Below are 21,013 nucleotides of genomic sequence, written 5' to 3' on the forward strand. Positions count from 1 at the left end.
GGTCAGACACTTGTCTTCAAGGAAACTCGTTCAGGTACGCCACCTGGGCCATGACCCCTGGGACGGGCTGTCCTCACCAGGGTCATGCTACTGCATTTTCATTAAACATTCAGTGTGTGTTAGATGTCTCCATGGGTACAGAAGAGGGGACATCCAGGCCTGGGGAACAGGACAGGGGCCCTGTAATCTGAGGTCTTGTTTCCCATCCTGGCTTCACGAGCTAAGCAAATCTCTCTAACCCTTTCTTCCTTGGTGAAAATGAAAACGAGGTGAAGAGATGGCTTGGTGGGTAAGAGCACTTGTTACCCACGTACAAGTCCAGTCGTGGCTACTCACACCTGTAACCCCCATGCTGTGATTGGTAGAGACAGGAGGATTGCTGGAACTTGCTGGCCAGCAGCCTAGCTCTGGATTCAGTGAGAGACCCTGTCTGGAAGGAATAAGGTGGAGTGTGACAGAGAAGGACACCAATGCCACACACACACACACACACACACACACACACACACACAGATCACATATACAGAAATGCTGAGTCCCTGGAAATGTCTACTGTTTAGGTTAACCAGCCTATGGCTTTTTGTCATGGCAGCCTTAGCAAGTATGTACATCTATCAGGACCATGATTTTGACCTAGTGATGCCAATTTCAGACATTCAACCTCCAGACTGTAAAAAAAAAAAAAATCTGTCATCTCATCCAAGAATGTCGAGTCAATGTTGTTATTATTATTAAGATGTAATCTCTGTTCTCAAAAACATGAAGAGGGAATATAGATGTAACCGCCTTGTTAAATAAGAAACACAGAGCCAATAGCAAAGTTAAAAAGCCCAAGAGGTCAGAGCAAAAAGGACAGACAGGAAGTAGTTCTCTGGCTGAGGAGGACAGCAGCGGCAGTGGAGGGTAAGGTTTTTAGCTCTTAGCTTTTGCTCTGACCTCTTGGGCAACTTTATTTATTAACATACAAATAAAATCACATTTCAATACAAATAAAATATCACCATAAGGGAAAATCATCCGGTGGCCTAGGAGTAGCAGTAAGTGCCCTTAGCATGACAAGAGGGGAAGTGTGAGATGCAAACTGTTGCTATGAACTTCTTCTGAGCTCGTATAAATAGCACATGCTCGAATTTAGAAGCAGAGAGGGGGAACAGTATAAAGCACACTGTAGTTGTCATCAAGCAAAAATCCACACGCACACAGCAACCAGAGGCAAGCCAGCGTGTTTAAAGTCCACACAATTCCTTAAAGGAGATAAAGTCCATCAACAGAAGACTGGCTATCTAATTGGTATTTCTGCAGAATGGAATATTATGTGAAGGTGAAGAAAAACAAGTTCTGTCTTGAAAAGACCCGGAACGCACAGTTAACTGTTTTTGAAAGAAGAACCAAAAACCAAAACATGCATGGTGATCGCACTGAGCAGTTTCCCTCTGCTGTCTGGGATTTTCTGAGACACTTTGCACATGCCTGCTCTGTTTTGTTCCATTGGCGTTTAGTAAGAAATCAAAATGTTTTAAGAGGCTTTGAAAAGAAAACTAAAAGATGAAGCGGGTAACAACAGCAGGAGATGGCAGCAGCCCCCAAAGCAGAACAAAGGACACTCTTATCGAATGAGCAGCAGGGACGAAAACATCTGTTTCCAATTTGATGGCTTGAAATGGATGTGGGTGTGGCGGCCTGGGCCCAGGCCAGTGCAAAGAGCTGATAGGAGGACATCTCCTCCCCAACACGAGGTTGACTCGAGGGAGCCCCAGATATCTTACTGACAGTTCTTTCTGTTAGAGAGTGGGGCGTGACTCAGGACATCAAGGGGAGCCCCCGACGCAGGACAGTGTCAAAAGACAAAGTGCCAGCGTGATGCAAATGAGTGAGGAGACATGGCCTGCACCTTGCAGTCTGCATCCATGCTCTCACGCAGGGGTGGACATCAGAGTCCCTGGCGGTTGAGTGAGTCCGGCTTCCCACGAGCTGTGTGTGCCTCCCCGGTGACGAGGTCCGTGTTGACTCCATCTGTCTTCCCCTACCTCAAATACCCACAATGGTAACATCGATGGAAGGTTCAGGCAGTAGAATAAGCGAGGACAAAGGAAAAAGTAACCTTAGGAGTCTGCAGGTCTTATAATAGTTAAAGCCCTTATGTTCGGGGTTTTGTTTGCATGCTTGTTTTTGGTTTTGGAAGCCAGGTCTCACTATGTAGCCCAGGCTGGCCTGGAACCCTCCATCCTCCTGTCTCAGATTTCTAAAAGCTGAAATTACAGTTATTCACCACCATGCCTGGCTTTGAAGTTATTTTTTACCAGTTATATAGGAGACAGAGGGCTGGAGAGATGGCTCAGCGGTTAAGAGCACTGACTGCTCTTCCAGAGGTCCTGAGTTCAATTCCCAGCAACCACATGGTGGCTCACAACCGTCTGTAATGAGATCTGGCACCCTCTTCTGACCTGCAGGTGTACATGCAGACAGAATACTGTGTACATAATAAATAAATCGTAAAAAGGGGGGTGGGGAGACAGAACAGAAGCAATGCATTTCATGTAGTCCTAAAGCTCGAGACAGCCGGAGCAGAACAGGGGTGCTCATCACATGCACAGCCCTTTACCCTTCCCTGGCTCTGCCAGCTGTGTGCAGCATCTCACTTAACCCTCACATATCCTTCCATCTCGCTCTTCTGCTGCAGAAGACCCTGGCATGCCCAAATCTCAAGCTTCTAAGTGGTTTTTGAGCCAGGATTTGAACGCTCATCACCTGCTTCATTAAAATGGACCAACATAAGCTGGACATGGCAGCTCCCATCTTCCTGTGAGTTCGAGGCCAGCTGTCCTTGTGCAGTGGGCATAAACAGTACCTACCCCTCCTCCTGAGGTCCCAACATCAACCCGAGGTGCGAGTCTGCTAAAGCTCCTGCTGGGAGACTAGTGAGTTGCTTCCTTGCAGAGCACAGGTGAGGGGTTACTTACAGGACTGTGGGTGCTCTGCTGAAAAAGGTCAAGTTCGCAAGTCTTTACTCAGCAGGGATGATGGCAGTCCCTCTTTCTGGTAGTCCCTCCCCACCTACAGCCTCTAGCTCCTCCCCCTAGGCTCTGGAGGAGACCTCTTGAATTAGGGCAGAATTGCATACAGCTGGGTGGCAGAGTGGCTGGGTACTCAGCGGCGGATTCCGTTATGCTCCTCTCTGATCCTTCTTTGAGTGAAGGCGAGCAGCCAACAAGCCCAGCTGTGACCACCGTCACCCAGCAGAACTCCTGAAGATGGAGGCAGTTTGGCTCCAAAGACTATCCTATACATCAGCAGCCTGTGCATGGAGTTACAGGCCAGCCAAGGGCACATAATGAGGCTCGGTCTCAAGACAGACAGACAGTTGATAGGCAGACAGGTGATAGACAGATAGATGATAGATAGATAGATAGATAGACAGACAGACAGAGAGCCCTAGTATCTCCTGGAAGCCCAGCAGCATGACGTGCATTTTGATTTCCTAGGAATAAGCTCCCTTGAATGTCTCTGGTGTGTGATCAGGTCTGCATTGCTCTTTGGTTATACCCTCCACCTTCCACCTTCAGGGAATTTAAACTCTAATTGCAAACCAGGTGTGTAACTCAATCCCTGCCCGTAATCCCAGCACTTGGTGAGCAGAGGCAGGAAGATCAGGAATTCAAGGTCATTTGGGGCTCCGTCTTGAGCGTGAGGCCAACCTAAGCTGTTTGAGACCTGTCCCCTGGATAAATAAATAATTAATTGATTAATCCAATGTCTAAATGAGTATCAGTCCATGTTAAACGTGCTGGCGTTGCCACTGTGAGTAGTGAGTTAAAAATGAGGATCATTATGTCTGCAATTTTACTAAGGGCTTTAAAGAGACCCAATGCCCCACAAGGAAGCTCTCCCACCCTGGCCATTTTCAGCCACACTCTCACAGGGAAGAGGTGATGCTTTGCCCCTTTATACAGAAGGTGAAGGTAAGGTCTGAGAATTTTGTGTGTCCTCTGACGTGGTGTTCCTCATGGTCAGAGAGCTAAAGTGAAAGCGCTGGGATTTAATCCCAGGTGGAATGCTCACACCCTCTACTTCATAGCACATCCTTAAGAACACGTTAATTGTCGAAATAATATTTCTCCTATACAGTCTTCTACAACCCAAGTTCAATAGCACCATGAGTCCCATCGGATCTAGGATGTGCTAGTGAGTGCAAGTTTTTTGTACTGAAAGCGAAAGCCATACCACAAGTATTAAATAAACATCGCTCCTCCCCACAACATTGTGTTGCTTTCTATCTGAATGACTTTGAGGATAGGAATATGGCCACAGCCAGCCCTCTGGCGTGATCACCTGGGGGTGGGGGCAACCCAGTTCCCTGACAGTGATAAGAGGCTTGCTTGCTATTGTGACCTGCCCCAGCCTGTGTTGAGGCCCCACTCTGAGTGTTCCCCGCCCTCTCTGGAAAGACACAGCAAAAGATTCGGAGTCCCACGCAAATTTACTTTTGGTAGAGCCAATGTGAGGTTTTTTTTGGCTTTAGATCAGCCTTCCTTCTCCCGGCCCTGACACATTGTAGCGACGATGAGAAGGGCCCTTGCCTCACACCAGACAAGACACGGCTCTGCGGTGGCGGCGAGTCTCAGACTCATGAGCAGGAGGTTGAGGGCTGAAGTCTGTAGTCCACAGCGGGGCCAAAGTCACAGCTGACACAGAGGAGGAAGCAATGTGGGAAATGTCCGTTTTTACTGGATGTGTGTTTGCCTGCAGGTATGCGTGGTACGAGTGTGTGCAGCACCTGTGACAGAAGAGTGGGTCGTATCTCCGGGAACCACCGGAGTTCCAGGAGGTTGTAAGCCTCCACAGGGGTGCTGGCAACCCGCAAGAGCAGCAAGAGCCCTTGGTTGCCGAGCCATCTCTCGAACCCTGGTCACTGCGATTGAAAAGGTGAAATGTCTTTTTGGCATGCAAGCAGCAGGCCACAATGTCACACCCAGTCCACGTAAAATGACACTTCCTAACTAGTTACCCTCTCACACACCAGAGTTCTTCAGGTCTCTGGGTGATGCTTATCAACTGAAGGGGAAGAGGGGCCCTCAGCACTGAGGAAGGAAAGCCAGCTTGAAAGTCGGGTGAATGCATAGTGGCTTTAGGGTGTCTGGGGCCTCTGTGAGCAGCTGGAAGGCAGTCCTCAGTCACTGTGAACAGAGCTCAGAGTGCAGGGTGGGCTTATGTCAGGTAAGACACTCCTCAGAACAATGCAGACCTTTGTGTACTGAGTGCTGGTTCGTGTGTGTGTGTGTGTGTGTGTGTGTGTGTGTGTGTGTGTGTGTTTTACATGTGTGTATGTGTGTTTGTGTGTGTTTAATGTGTTTCTGTGTGTGTTTATGTGTGTGTTTGTGCATGTGTTTATGTATGTGTGTGTTTATGTGTTTCTGTGTTTGTGTGTATGTTTATGTGTTTCTGTGTGTGTGTGTGTGTGTGTGTGTGTGTGTGTATGTGTGTATGTGTGTGTTCAGGCCAGCGGTCAATGTCAAGTGTCTTCCTCAATCATTCTCCACTTTATTTTTTGAGACATAGTCTCCCACTTGGAAGACTGTTCCTCAAATCCCATGTGTCCATGTATCATTCCCAGCCTGTTACGAACTGGAAGGTGCTAGAAATATTAAGAGGTGGGGCCTACAGATTCCCTCAGCTCTGGGGTAAGCCAGGTAAGCAAAGAGTGAGGACGTGGCTCCACTCCTCTTATTGCCTCCCAGCTATGAGGTGAGAAGTGATTCGGCACCACCACAAACTCCCAGCATGATGTACTGTCTCATCCGCAGGCTCCCAGACAGCAGGGCCCATTGTTCATGGACCAGAACCTCCAAAACTCCGACCCGAGATGAGACGTGGTCTCTCTATAAGTTGACCATCTCAGGTACCTGTTACAGTGATGGAAAACCAATAGACAAGGCCTGTGGTGCTGCAGGAGGTGATGGGGAGGCGGAGTATAAAAGACTAGCCAGGCCCCGGTTGTGAAAACCAGACGTGGGTGTTATTAAGTAATGAATTAGCCACCCCCCCAAAAGCCCGAATTAGCCACCACAAATGACAAAGACTCCACAAGTTCAGCTGCTTCACGTTGTCTGTTTAATTCCACAAAAACATTTCATTTACAGCACCATTGAACATTTTCCACCTGCAACAGGTAAGTATATGTACATCGTTGTGGGGGATTCACGCGCAGTTAGCAAGGAGTTACTGAAACTCTTCACCTTAACCTTTTAACAATCTCCCCACCCCCGAAATGTGATAGTTACACGTTGGCAGACGTGCCCTTGAGAATAAAAGGAGGATTTTAAGCAACAAAACTCCACTATACTGTAACATAACCTCAGGCCTCCGGAAGGGATGGCTCTCCCTTGACAATCACTTTTTCTAGATTATACTCATTACATTTCAGAGTAGGTTCAGTGCCTGGCCCGAAGGCGCCTGTCCTTCTAACTTAGCTAAGAAAGTTCCATGTAAATAAGAAGGGTCTGGGGTGGGAGTCGGGTGGGGTGGGGTGCTTAGGGGAGAGGAAGTGTCGGAAAACAACAGAGCTGCTCCAAATTCTAAGAACATTTCATACATTGAGGATTCTTGTCTGACGAAAGTTCTGTTTAAGAAACTCCTTTCCTGGCTGGCTTGATAACCTTGTTCCCACTCAAGGTCACTCGACTGGAAATAAGCTCAGAAGCACAAAAAGGTGACAAGGTCACGCAAGGACAGAGCGATAGAGAAGACTCACCGTCAGCTAGTGATCTCTAACAGAATGCAAAACCCAAGTCAAAGTGTGACCGAACTGAAACCTCATGTAGAAAGGCTAGCCTCGAACTCACTGAGGATAACTTGAACTGCTTGGCTTGGGTTACCACATGCTTGGCTCTTGGGGTGGTTCAGCCGCTGAGTGGATGCCTGCATAGCAAGGCTCTGGCTTCTAGCCTTGGCACAAGTGAAATGAAATACTTTTAAAAATACTGCTTGTAAACAGTGAATCCTAATCCAAGTGTGGTGGTGAATGCCTATAACCACTGGATTCAGGAGGCTGAGGCTGTGGGATGGAGAGTTTGGGGCCAGTCTGGGAGACAGGGTAGTGAATTCTGCCGAATGGATGATACTAAAAACATTGCTGGGTTTGGGATGGGTGAGGGTTCCATTAGTACTGTTCAAACACAGTTACAGCTAGTAGTTTAGAAATAGGAAGGGACACAAAACTTCTCCCCAGGGAATATCTAGAGGAATTCTTAGTTGTCATAAGTTGGGGAGATGATTTGGGATTTGGGATTAGAAGCCAATAATGCTACTAAATAACATGCAATACCTAATATGGTCTGGAACACCCAACTCAGAATGCCAGTGTGTCAAGGTGGAGACACCCTGACAAAGACAAACACGCACTCCATTGAATCTTGGAGTGCCTAATTTACAGGGCGTGTGTGTGTGTGTGTGTGTGTGTGTGTGTGTGTGTGTATGTGTGTGCAATGGAGATTGGTATCCTTGTGAGTGTTTGAATAACCAAATGTCAAGAAACAAAGATCCCAATTTTTAAAACTGAGATTAGAAGATAGGAAATGAAACAAAGGGATCAGTTCCTATAACTGGTGCTGAAGTGCTGGAAGGAAGTGATGTGTTATCCATAGAGAACCAAAGACAGGAGAGCAAGGAAAATACCCAAAGGAGAGCGGACAAGTCGGCATGCAGGACACCTAGTCCTGATGCCCCACAAAGGGTGTAATGCATGTTATAAAGAAGTCTGTGAGGTTGGGGCTATAGCTCAAGAGTCGAGCGTTTGCCTGGAAGCCTTGAAGGCCCTGACATTGGTGGTCACAACCACTTTAGGGGGAAAATGAAGAAGACAAGCAGAATGGAAGGAAGGGCAGGCAGGAGGGTTGGAGCTGGGGGTTCTAGGATCAACCTGAGCATGCAGGAACACGAACTGAGTGTCACTGTTTACCTGAGCTCAAAGAAAGTGTGTTGTCTTGTCTACCAGATGCATATCTGATTGCTGATTCAAGAGGGGAAATATCATGCACTGCCCTCAGAGAATTAAAAAAACAAGACAATCAACGGTCCAGGAAACCCTAAGCAAAAACACCACACATCCAGGGCTGGTGGTGTTGAATACAATCATGTAGCAGAAACATTGCAGCCTCTTGACTTGTTTGCACATTATTAAATGCACTTCAGCTGTCTTCAAAAAGCCATATTTCACACTGGCTTCTGTCTATATTTGCTATGCAAGGATCAATCAAGGTCGTTTTCTCAGGTTAGGTTTAATTACGTCAGAATTAAATGTATTTTCTTTCCAGAAAAATACTTCAGAGATTAAAGATTGTTATTTTCATGCAAACTAGAATATATTCCTTTAGCTAGTAACAGGAAAGCTGTAAAATTTTAGTTTCTCCTTTAATAATAAGGCAGTGATATGAATTCAGATTTTTAAGTTAGAGACCAATTTCTATTTTGGCTTCAACTAAGGCATTAAACAGTGTTTATGTGGAGGAATTTGCTCACACATCACCGTGCTGGGTGCCTAGGGAATCCACTAGCCTGTTACTTTTGATGCCCAAAATAGAAATTTTGTCTTTGCTCCTAGCTTATAAAGTGCATATAATCTAACACAAAAACTTCTGGGAATTAGGAAGGTTTTAGATAGTTTTCTATTTACTTAAGGATGGTTGATCTAACCAACTTAAAAGGAACAAAGAATTTCCTATATTCCTGACCATAGCTGCCCAACAACCTCTAAATTTAAGACTAATAGCTAAAAAACAAGCAAACAAACAAAAAACTGAGTCTCACTATTTTGCCTGGACTCCTAGGTTCAAGTGACTCTCCTTCCTCAACTTCCTGAGTAGCTGGGCTACAGGCATATGCCACTACACCCAGGAAAGACAGTTTCTTTAAAATGGTGTTTGCACTGAAAACTCTGGGTGCCGTTTCTGTGACCATTCACCAGTTCTGATGAGTCCTGTGTAGTTTCTCAATACGACCAAAGCTGACAGCCTAGGACAAGATAACTTTCCACAGCCTTGGAACTTGTCAAACTCCATGCTGGCTCCCTCAGTCAGGCATCCCCACGTCATACCTATGAGGCTTTGATTAAACAAGGATGCCCAAACAAGGTAAGGTGTTAAACACATGACAGACATTTCTGCACTTTCTCCTACCAATACAGTTCCGTTATATGTCTGAATCAGATCATAAACAATTTATTTGAACTTGGTAACGTGGGTCACAGACATAAAACTCTAAGTGCCATCAAACACATTAAAAGCAACAATCAAATTACTTTTCATTTCTCGATTGGATACAACTTTTCCATACAGTTATTAGTTGGCAACTATAATAAATACTTTAAAATATACCTAATTAAAGCAAAGGCAGGCTAGCTTATTCATTAAGCAGGAATGAATATTTTCCTGTCCCTGGAATATTCATCTCCCCCTGGTCAATACTACATGGATCAATGTGATCATAAAGAGAAGACTGTGGGGAAATCCGGACAAGAAAATCATTATCAGAACAACAAGTGCCAACAATCCTACCTGGAGACTCTCAGAAATGGTAAATAAGTAAATAAGAAAGTAGAAGTCTGTCCCCACACTTCTGACTGTAATGGATGTGTTACATGATTAAGCATCGGCAACACACCACAGCTTAGCTTAGCTCCCAGCAGAAAGTAAACGGTAGCCACCTCACACCTCACAGAATGAAGAGATGGTCCAGAACCCACTTTCCCCTCCACCCCAGTAAAGTCTACCTCCTCTAATGTGTTGAGAGCATTTTCTGCCTTAAGAGGCTTTCTGTTTGTGCACCTTAACAACTAAGCATTTTGTGTTTTTTATTAGGTGTCTGTTTCTCATGGTCCAAGAATGGACCTAACAATATATATTTCTGAAGTGCCACAGATAGCCGACTTCCATCTTTTATGATCTTTGAGGGGAAGAGAGGAAAACATACTTCATGTGCCTCAATTTTTTTCCTACCCATTTAAGCTTTGAGCTCATTTGAGAGTCAGCTAGAAATTCTGAACACTTTAAAAACAAGGGCCATGGTGAATCTCTGTAACAGAGCAGTTCCTTAGCACACATGAGCCCTGTGTTCAATTCCCCAGCACCACAAGACAAGACTGAGTTTGAGTCCTGTGCCATGGTTACTGAGTCCCAGCCTTCAATATCCCTGATACACACGCCAGTGAAGTCTGCTTGAGGAAACCCACGTTCACGCTAAAATTGTCGCAGGGAAGCATGAGACGCCCAGGGTAATGGAAAGGGGTGACCACATGAAAATCAGCAGGCTTGTTCCACGAACATCCCAAACATCTGACCCCTACTGACAGGGTACACACCAACAAAGCTCTTTCCACAGGCAGAGCTGGTGACCCAAAGTGCCTGTCCAGACAGTCTGGTTTTGTGTGGAAACCCACTAAAAATGAGTACTGTTTTCATAATGATGTTCCTCTTGAGTCTTGCTAAGAGTCTGTCCCTGTTCCCTCGGACCGCCATCCAAAGCCATATCAATGGCCACTTCCTGAGCATCTAGATGGGGTCCACCATTGTGCTCTGCACAGCCATTGACGAGAGCCAGTGGCAGCGCCCCCGGGGGACAGCACAGTTTCTTGGCACAGCTCTGGGAAATGCAGGGGACACTGCAGGTCAGCAAGAAGTCCTTCTGCTCCAGGGCTTCCTTCAAGTCCACCATTTCAAACTGGACGGTCACACTGTGGATTCCAGCATGGTGAAAGATCTCTCGGATTTTTCTGCTGGCATCCTGGTACTCCGTGCCCTTCTGGTACTTGACGTGCAGGGTAGCGATGATCTTCCCACTTATCAGTTCCCAGATGTGCACTTCATGAACACTGCTAATTCCAGGCACACTAGAGAGCTTGCTCACTACAACAGACAGGAGCAGACAAGAGCCAATGGTGAGTGCTGGAATAGAAGCCTGAGAGGGGCCTGCCTGCCTAACCATGCCCACCAAGGCTGTGCGTTTATCACAGCCCACAGAAGAAGAACTGTCCCTCAAGGGTTCATTTTCCCATAACCACCCTTTCCTCTGCCTTTCTACACCACATAGTGTTAGCCTATAAGTAACTCAAGAGCCTGAGGCAAAAAGATTACAAGTTCAAGACCAGTAAGTTCTGAAGCAGCCTGGGCTACATGTGCACAATCTGTTCCAAGCTAGCCTGCTCTACATAGCAAGTTCCATGCCAGTCAGGTCAACATAGGGAGACCCTATCTCAGTTTAGATAGATAGATAGATAGATAGATAGATAGATAGATAGATAGATCTTACATACATACATACATACATACATACATACATACATACATACATAGACAAATAGATGATAGAGAGTTAGATAGACAAGAGATACATAGATACATAGATTGTAGATAGATGAGTGATAAATAGGTAATTGATAGATGATAAATAGATATGTAGATGATACAGAGATAAATAGATATATAGATGAAATTGATTGATAGATCAATAGATGAATAGATAGATGATAGAGATAGGTAGGTATATAGATAGATGATAGATAGATAGACAGACAGATAGATAGATAGGCAGACAGGCAGACAGACAGCAAGATGGGCTAGTTTAGCAGCATGGATCATAAGCACTTACCAGAATGCTACTTCTAAGCATATATTCAAAGTCTCTGAAACCTTTCACCTCTGAGACACATAACTGAGGAGAGACTCTGACTTCTAGCTGAGCAAAGAAAACAAGAAGACTTCACTCTAGACCAAGGAGGGGCCCTTTAACACGGCCTTTTTACAGTGTAATGTGCCACCAAGTAACTTCCCAATCCGTGAACGTCAACTAACTGAAAGGCATTATCTATACCATGAATGACTCGTTTTTTGCGGGGAGGAGGAAGGTATAAAGGTATATATTAAAAAGAGGGTAAAAAAAAAAATCTAGGTCTTGCAGAGTGGCTTTAGTAGAATTAAAACACATCCTTGTCGTAAGGTCAAACCACCCAGCAGTACATTTTGGCCAATCTTTACATTCTCAGAATCATGCTACAAAGCACCTTTGGTTCTTGGAGCTGTGAATTATCATTCCAGTCTGCAAGACACATGAAGCATGCCTCAATCACACGAAGATCTAGGGTGCTTCAGAAAAACACCAATCAAGCAATGCTCTGTGATCATAACCCTCTGGATCGAACAATGTTAAAGTGTTGGTGGTCCCCGGGTGCATGCAGTCTACTTACTGAGCTCTTCCATGTTAACTCCCTTGGGGACCATCTGCAACAGGATGACAGCAGTCTCCTTGATCAGTGGGAAAGCAGATGACAAAATAATGATGACCATGATAACAGTCAAACTGGGGTCAATGTAGCATTGCCAGTTACACGGGTCTTCACGTCTCAGGGGATGGACATAGAATATGATGGCCGTGATGACCACGACCACGGACCCCAAGGCATCTCCCATCACATGCAAGAGAACACCTGTCAGGAAGGAAGGCAGACCAGTGAATCCCAGAGCCAAGTGTTGGAGCCACATGATGACCCGTGATCCGAGCTCACAGATGTTCACTTTTTGTTAGAGCACTGAATAGGTCAGAATTTTAAAAAACAAGCCCAGTATGTGATATACACCTATAATCTAAGCATTTGGAAGGCTGAGGCAGGAGGACAGTCTAGGCTATAGAGTGAGACCATCTTAAACAAAATAACAATAGCAACGACTCAGAAAGCAAAATCTCAGGCCAGGGCCATGTGATGGTTCAAGCTAATGGGGGCACCTGTTACCTAGGGTTGGTCCCCAGGACCCACGTGGTAGAGTAAGATGGCCTGTGGCCTCTAACTTCCACATGCATATCCATACATTCTCTCTCTCTCTCTCTCTCTCTCTCTCTCTCTCTCTCTCTCTCACACACACACACACACACACACACACACACACACACATACACACATACACACACAAATGTAATGAGAAAATGATTTTAAAGGTAAATGATATAATTATATTTTAATTTCAAAAACTCTTTTTTTTGAGACAGGGTTTCTCTGTGTAGCTTTTGTACCTGTCCTGAATCTCGCTCTGTAGACCAGGCTGGCCTTGAACTCACAAAGATCTGCCTGGCTCTGCCTCCCAAGTGCTGGGATTAAAGGCGTGTGCTGTCACCACCCAGCTTCAAAAACATTTTTTTAATTAAAAAGAAAGAAAGAGAGAAAGAAAGAGAGAGAGAGAAAGAGAGAGAAAGAGAGAGAGAGAGAAAGAAAGAGAGAGAGAAAGAGAGAGAGAGAGAAAGAGAGAGAGAGAAAGAGAGAAAGAAAGAAAGAAAGAAAGAAAGAAAGAAAGAAAGAAAGAAAGAAAGAAAGAAAGAAAGAAAGAAAGAAAAACCCAGGACCCAGACAGCCCAGGAAGAGGAACAACCTAGGAAGAACCTGGGCTAGCTGTCACTCACTGTGCCACCAGCCAATACTGCCACATCACTATCCCCCACCACCCATCAAAGAGCATCATGATGGGAAACAGAGCTGAGCAAAAGATGTGTTGTTCTTTCAGACAAGCATCTGTACATCAAATTCTTTTAAACTTTTGTTTCATTTTGTATTAGAGAAAAAGTCTCACAGTGTAGCCCAGGCTGGCCTCCAACTCCAAATCTTCCAGCTTCGACATCCCAGTGCTGGGACTGAGGCATGCCTCACGGTGCCTGGTTTCAAAGTTTGCAACCTTATTACACTCCATGAGACCGGTATGGGGGGGGGGCTCCCCTCCTAGTCCCTTATGAGCTCATCGTGATGGAGGTCCCATCATCTTTTCTTGATGTTTTTATGGTTACAGTGGCGGGGATGGAGCCCAGCATCTCACCCATGCCAGGCAAGCATTCTGCCTCTGGAGTACAATTTCAGACAGAACTATGAACATCAAGAGTGGTTCTTTTGGGTCTCTGGCTTCCCTCAGCCCCAATCCACTCCCCCTTTTCGTGGTGCTCAGTTTAAGAAGGCCTAAACAGCAGGGATGCTGATGAAGTTTCCTCTGAATAAAAAGCCATTTGTCACAATCACATAAAATTAAAACTCTGTGTGTAAGGGTTAAAGCTGTATGTTCTAAAGGTCTCAGCCAATTAATTGCAGAAAGTCTTCAATCTTCAGCAAAGAAGATCTGGGCTGTGGATTAAGTTAGAATTCAGTAAATTCAGTGAAAATCTGGTCAGAGGGATTAAAAATGGAGACACAAAGCATTTGCGTTCTGAAAGGAACACCAGAATCTTGCTCCCTGAAATCAGAGCAGCAGCAGCAGCAGCAGAAGCGGAAGAACTTGTTAGAAACAGTCTCAATCTCACGTGGGTCCTGTCTAGATCTGAGAAAGGGGTGTCATTCACATGACCCAGCACACCCCACAAAATCACACCAAACAAGAACTTTAAATCACCAGGCTGACATTAAGGACACCTGTCAACAGACCGTGCCGATGGTTCAGAGACAAAGGTCCCTGCTGCCAAGCCTGATGACTGCAGTTCGATCCCCCAGACCGGCGTGGTAGAAAGAAGGAGCAACCTGACTCCTGCACGTCGTCCTCTGACCTCTACACATGTACACATGTACATTCTTATAATATATTTATTATCCATGCAATAAATAAATATGACTTTTTTAAAAGATTACCTGTGACTGGGCATGATGGTATCCACCTACAATCTAACTACCCAGAAGGCTGAGGCTGAAGGATGGAAAATTCAGGGTCAGGTTGGACTACATGGAGATTTTCAGGCCAGCCTGGGCTACAAAGAGACTTCCAGGCCTCTTTAGGCCACATACTAAGACTCTGTTTCAGAAAAACATGAACAAAAGTTTAAAAACTATGAAACTGCCCAGGCCATAAAGGCAGAGAAAAGGCCACCCAGCACCTGATACTTTACAGAAGCAGTGGGGGACCCCAGCAGGACAGTGTTGGAGGTAGGAGGTGTGTCAGGCCAACAGTGCTGCTGGACATAGGGTATTTGGCCCTAAAAGAGGGTGTGGTTGAACATGCCTTTAATTCCAGAAATGTGGAAGCATGGGCAGACAGATATCTGTGAGTTACAGGCCAGCCAAGGTTACATAAGAAGACCCAGTATAAAATAAAATAGAGTGTTGAATTTCTGTTATATATGATCAGAAATACAGGGAGCAAAACCAGCCAATGAAGTCATCAAGAGAACCAGTAAGCTTGAGCATTTAGATGGGGACTCTGGTCGGGGTGCATGAACTTCGAGAGCTCATAGTGGGATTAAAATACACCCAGTATGCCCACCCACCCACCACCAGCAGCAGCCAGTCCTCATGGGAAGGATGGAGCTAAACTTGAAGAAAACAGTCTCTTAGAAGAGACAGAAACCGCAAAACACACGGCACAGGAATGAACCACGTGTCAAACAGTGCTAACAGAAACCAGAGGAAAAGGAGAGGCAGGAGGGAGCCCCACCCTCAAGGTCCACCTGAGATTCCCTCTCCACTCTACAAAGGGGGACATTGAGGCACTGAATGGCTAAGCCACTTGACCAAGATCACACAACCACCAAAGCCAAGCGAGCATTTGAACAAGATTGCCTGGGTGATTCAAATGCACACAGAAGTTGTTAAAGGACTGTTCTAGAAGAAAATATATAGTTAATGAAGGTCTGCCTGGTCACCCCAGCTATCCAAAAGGTTCACTCAGTAGAACTGGTAATGATTCCAATTGCTAATTGCTCGCTCATGGATGAGACTTGAATAGTCTGACCTGGAAGGTGATGGAATTGAGCTGCTCACACATCCTCTGAGGGACGCCCTTGGTAAATGGCATTGTCCCCATGCCTTTTATGGAGTGGTTACTTAAAGCAACAGGACACTGATTCAATATATACATGAGACAGTCCTACTTTCTAGCTCTCTGTCTCCCATCCTCCCCAGCCCCCATTCCCAGCCACAGGAAAGAAATTCAGAACCTTCCCAGAAGGTTGCCCTACCCACCTGTTCCCCCGACACAAGCTAAGGAAGCTTTTGCTTTCTTGGTGACAGGACCAAATGTTACTGTCCAAAGAGGAAAACCTACTGTCTCCTCCTCATTCTTAGTGTCCCTATCTCAGGACTCTGCCTCATTTAAATGTGATGGGGGTCACACCCTCACTTCCTGGAGGCTGACAATGGAGGCTCAAAGACACAGGTAGAAGGAAAAGTCTGAGCAGCCGTTTGGACCTGTAAGCCCAGCACTCGGGACTTTAAGGAGAACCCCAGCTAGCTGCAAGACCAACCTGGACTACAGAATGAGACTCTCTTGAGAACGGCCACAGCAGAGCGTGAGGGGAGGATGGATGCCTCTAAGTCTGGATAGAGGGCTGCTGCATCCTGTCCTACACAAGCTCCAGTTCCCACCCCAGGTTTCCCACGCTTGGCCACTGAGAATCCCACACAACAGCGGCTCCCACACTTCTGGTCCCCACAGCCTATACTAAAAGTTTTGTGTTGCATCCAAGCACACACGGAGATACGAGCTGAAGCAAAAAAATAAACAAACCCCATCCTTATGATGTATTTCTCTTTTCTATTCTGTTTCAGTCCATCCTAATGGTGTCTAAACTCTGCTAAGCAGAATTAGGGCCCAAACTATCATGAACTTCAGCTGATTAAAAAAAAAAAAGCTGTGGATGGGGTAAAGATTCTAAGTGTAGAGTATGTATGTAGCATGCACAAAGCCATAGGTTCAAGCCCCAGCACCAACAATATAACACAACTGTTGAAAATCATTAACACTAAATGTACCCCCTCATCTCTCCGTATACACATAAAATGTGTCTTCAGTGCTGGGATAGAACTCAGGATCTACAACAATCTAGGTGAACACCCTACCACAAAGCTACAACCCCACCTGCTAACATCTTGTTTCCTAGTCAAACAAAATGTGAAGAAGGAGTGTCCACTGTCTTGAGAACACAGTTCCCTGGCAAGATGGGAAGAAAAAGTTTCATTTTAACTGATAAATAAAAATTGAACATGTTGAGGACTATTTTGACTTGTTTGGGGGGAAATGTTTGTTTTGGTCATTTCTTTCCTTTATCTGTTTTGACACAGGGCCTCACTGGATTGTCGGGGTGGCCTCCAGTTCATGCTTCTGGAGTGCTCAGGTGACGGTTCCGTACCACTAAGCCAAGCTCCCTGTGCTATTCTGATACATGTACATACTATGCAATATTACGTCAAATATCTAGTTCTCTGAACCTTTCTTTCTTTTCCTTTTCTTTATGGTAAAAATAAAAAAAAATACTCCAAGCCTTTTCTTCTAGCTTTTTTGAAAGGTACAGTAGTACCTGGCTGCTGTCACAGTCGCCCACTGAGTGAAGGCACACAGGCCAGACTCTGAGCTGGGTGTGTCAGTGACATTTTGGGGAATGGGGGTTTTCTTGATGAGAACACTGTGGAGTGAAGGGGGGTTCCTGAGGAGGAGAGTGAGTGCAGCAGGCAGCCCCAGGAGAACATTGTCACACGGGCAGGATTCCAGGGAGGCTGTGAGTGGAAGATGCCTTATAGGGGAAGAGACAGGTAGCTTCTGCTACTTCCTAGTTTGGTGACTCTGGTTGATTGCCCTGCCCCCCACCAGCTGCCTGCAGTGGCATACACCTACAGTGTTGTGGTGAGGCTCCCATGCACCCTGGTGTGAACAGAGGACTCAACAGTTGGTACCCATCCGATCTCCACACATCAGCGTCACATGAGTGCTACACTTGCAGCTTATTTTAACTGGTTATGATTTGTTTGTTTTTTCCACCTTTAGCAAAATCACAGTCAACACCAAGCATAGTGGTAAATATGCTGTAATTCCAGCAGTGAGGGGGCTAAGAAAGGAGGACTGCCACAAGTTCATGGTCAACCTGTGCTCCATATTGAGTACCAGGCCAGCTATGGCTATATAACAGTACCCTGTCTCAAAACAAATCATAGCCAGTTAAAATAAGCTGCAATGGGGCTTTGGGTATGGACAAAAGGTACAGCATGTGTTTAACATGTACAAGGCCCTGGGTTCCATCCCCAGCACCACACACACACACACACACACACACATACACACAATCTTCTGAAATAAATAGGATACATTTTATGTCAGTAGTATTCATGAAAGTAGAAAACCAAGTATAGCAGTCATGTGACACTGATGTGTGGAGATGAGATCAGACCAACCTGTCCCTGAGTGGTAGAGTTCATGAGAACATGATGCTGATGTATGGGAATCAGGAGAACAAGACACATATGTGAAGATCTGCAGAACATGACACTCATACGTGGACATCAGGAGACACGACACTGATATATGGAGATCAGTAGAACATGACATCGATGTATAGGGATTAGGAGAACTTGATACATATGGGGATTTAAGAAGATCATGACATATACGTAGAGGTTAGAAGAACATTGTATTGCTATGTGGGGATCAGGAGAACATGGCATTCACATGTGGAGATCAGGAGAACATTTCACTGATATTGTGGAGGTCAAGAGAACATGCTGTGACTGATGTGTGGACATCAGGAGAACATGTTACATGTGTGGATATGAGAATAACATGACACGTGGAAGTTAAGAGAACATGTCCTTGATATGTGGGATCAGGAGAACATGATACATATATCGAGCTCAGGAGAACAATTCACTGATAATGTGGAGGTCAGGAGACCTGGACACTCATGTCTGGTACTCAGTGAGATGCAACACTCTTATGTGGAACTTAGGAGACCATGACACTGACATGTGGGGATCAGTGGAACATGACACTATGTGTAACCCAGAAGAACATGCAGCAGGCAGCTGTGGTGTGGCTTAATTAGAGCAAAGATAAATCATTAGCAACTAGTTTTTCCCTCAGAATCAATGCCATGATTAGGCAAGAGAAGAGGGTCATAGTCTGCAGGTAACTGACCTACTTTCCAACAAACTGTTGCCTCACTAAAGCCGGACAGAAGTCACCGCTGCAGCGCCATGAACTACGGGGAAGGGTCCGCGGCGAATCCAGAGACAACCTACCTCTGATGTTCAGTGCTTCAGACTTTTTCTCTTTTTTCGTCGTCTCCTCTGGCTCATTCTGGGTGTTCAGGGAATCACCTGCATTCAAAGAAGAAACCTTGTGTTGTGTATAAGTTCTACAAACAAAAAGAACCAGTGAACTCAAAATGCAGTTTGGTTATTTTCAATTCCTCCTAGCCTATGGGAGTCCCCCACCTCTCCCACACTCAGCCCAGACAGGCGCCTGTCAACCCAGAGGAAGCCCGCGGTCTACCCTTGGACTTCACACACACTTTTCAAATTTAAAACGGGACAAGTATAAGCCTACACCTATCCCCCAAATCCACACCACCCAAGGGGCAGAGGAGAGCCCTGACATTGATTTGTCAAGGGTGGAAACAGTCCAGATAGCACCAGGGGAGGGGAGGGATAGGGAGTGCTCTCTATTGCCCAATAGTAAGAATTGATTTCCAAGATCAATACTGCCACAAGGAGAGGGGAGAGGATAAGGACTGCGGGGTCAAGGAGGAAAGGAGGGAGGGAGAAATGGGGGAGAGGGGGAGAAAGAAGGCAGAGAAAGGAGAAGGGAGATGAGGAGGGAGGAGAGGAAGGAAAGTTAAGTTAAGAGGGGCAGAACAGGCTACGAAGAGGATTTTTTTTTTTTTTTTAATCTGTCAGGAAACAAAAGGAACAAGAGAGAGTGGATGAAAAAAAAGGGACCAGATGCCTGGGGCAGGAGGGAGGATGGAGGGAAGGACAAAGCGGTCCCAGTCCGGAAGGATGCAACCGAAAGGCACCTGCTACATTCGAGAACACGGTCGCGCCCTCCTGCAGCTTTCTTCCGGCCGAGGCCCCCCGGAGAGTCACTACTGCATCTGAGCCGGGGGTTGTGGCTGCCGCAGCCCCTTGGGGGCTCCCCAAAGCGCCGCAAGGGTCCCCCTGGGGCGGCGGTTGCGGAGGGCGGGTCCGCCGCCGCCGCCGCGTGCAGACCGCAAAGCAGGCTCCGCAGTCCTGGAAGATGAGCAGCCCCACCACGTTGACTGCCAGCCCCAGGGTGCCCACGATGAGCACCAGCTCGGGATCGTCGATGCGCTCGGGCCTCGCGAGGCGCAGCACGGCCTCCACGAAGATGGTGAAGCAGAGCGCAGTGAGGAAGACCGCGTTGCTGAGCGCGCCCACCACCTCGGCCCGAGCATAGCCGTAGGTGGCGCCGGAGCCGCGGGTACCACGCCGCGCGATGTAGCCCGAGCCCAGGCCCACGCACAGGGAGATCAGGTCAGACAGCATGTTAAACGAGTCCGAGAGCAGCGCGATGGAGTTGCCCAGGTACCCCGACACCAGCTCGGCCACGAAGAAGGCCACGGTGAGCACCAGCATGAACAGCAGCCGGCACGTCTTGCCCGAGTAGCGGCCCATCTCTGCAGCCCGCAGCGCCCCGCAACAGGTGGGGGGTCTAGAGCCCACCTCCCGCCGCAGGCCCGCCCTGCCTCGCCGGGGCCTTTTGTACAGCCAGCTCGCGCCCGCACGGCCAGAGTCGGCAGGAGTGGCCCCGGTATCGCAAAGGCCACCTCCCGGGGCCCCTGCCCCTCCTCCCTCGCCGCCCAAGCCTGACTTGGCAGGTGGCCACCGGCCTGTGTCTCCTTCTAGGACTGGGTTGGAGAGGAGAGCTGCTGGGAGGAGGGGCGCATCGGGATGCCAATCTTCTTAGATCCCCACCTCCGCCCTCACAGAGAGGCGGGATGGTTCCCCCCCCCCCCACCTCCTCTAGCTCTCCCCAACCCCACGCCACTACAGATCTGTGAATGCCGCTGATAAGGACCTGGGCTGCAGTGGGAGTGATCACTGCACACCCGTGCCTACGTGCCCAGACGCGAGTTGCAGGGCAGATTCCATATGAGCTGGTGGGGCCAATTGCCCTTCAAGGCGTTTCCTGCTTTTTCCTTTGGTTAAATGGTATCTCATTCCTCACTTAACCCCCCATTCCTGCGCCCACCGTCAAGGCTCTTTATCCTCTCTTCCTCT

The 21,013-nt window shown here is 46.9% G+C and overlaps 1 protein-coding gene across 2 annotated transcripts; it reads right to left on the bottom strand.

The window, feature by feature from the left end:
- Window positions 1–9,606: 9,606 nt before the first annotated feature.
- Window positions 9,607–20,407, bottom strand: Slc30a10 (solute carrier family 30 member 10). 2 transcript variants are annotated; one of them, XM_059281030.1, is made up of 4 exons: window positions 19,926–20,407; window positions 19,013–19,101; window positions 12,233–12,472; window positions 9,607–10,895 (listed from the first exon to the last, which is right to left on the bottom strand). In XM_059281030.1, the coding sequence occupies exons 1-4, from the start codon at window positions 20,405–20,407 to the stop codon at window positions 10,429–10,431; spliced, it is 1,278 nt and encodes a 425-aa protein (XP_059137013.1). In that variant the 3' UTR covers window positions 9,607–10,428. The 2 variants fall into 2 exon arrangements, with proteins under 2 accessions (XP_059137013.1, XP_059137012.1); XM_059281029.1 differs by having other exon boundaries at window positions 19,013–19,090; window positions 19,789–20,407.
- Window positions 20,408–21,013: the final 606 nt, after the last annotated feature.

This window comes from Peromyscus eremicus, chromosome 15 (assembly GCF_949786415.1).
Source record: "Peromyscus eremicus chromosome 15, PerEre_H2_v1, whole genome shotgun sequence".
Lineage (NCBI taxonomy): Eukaryota > Metazoa > Chordata > Mammalia > Rodentia > Cricetidae > Peromyscus > Peromyscus eremicus.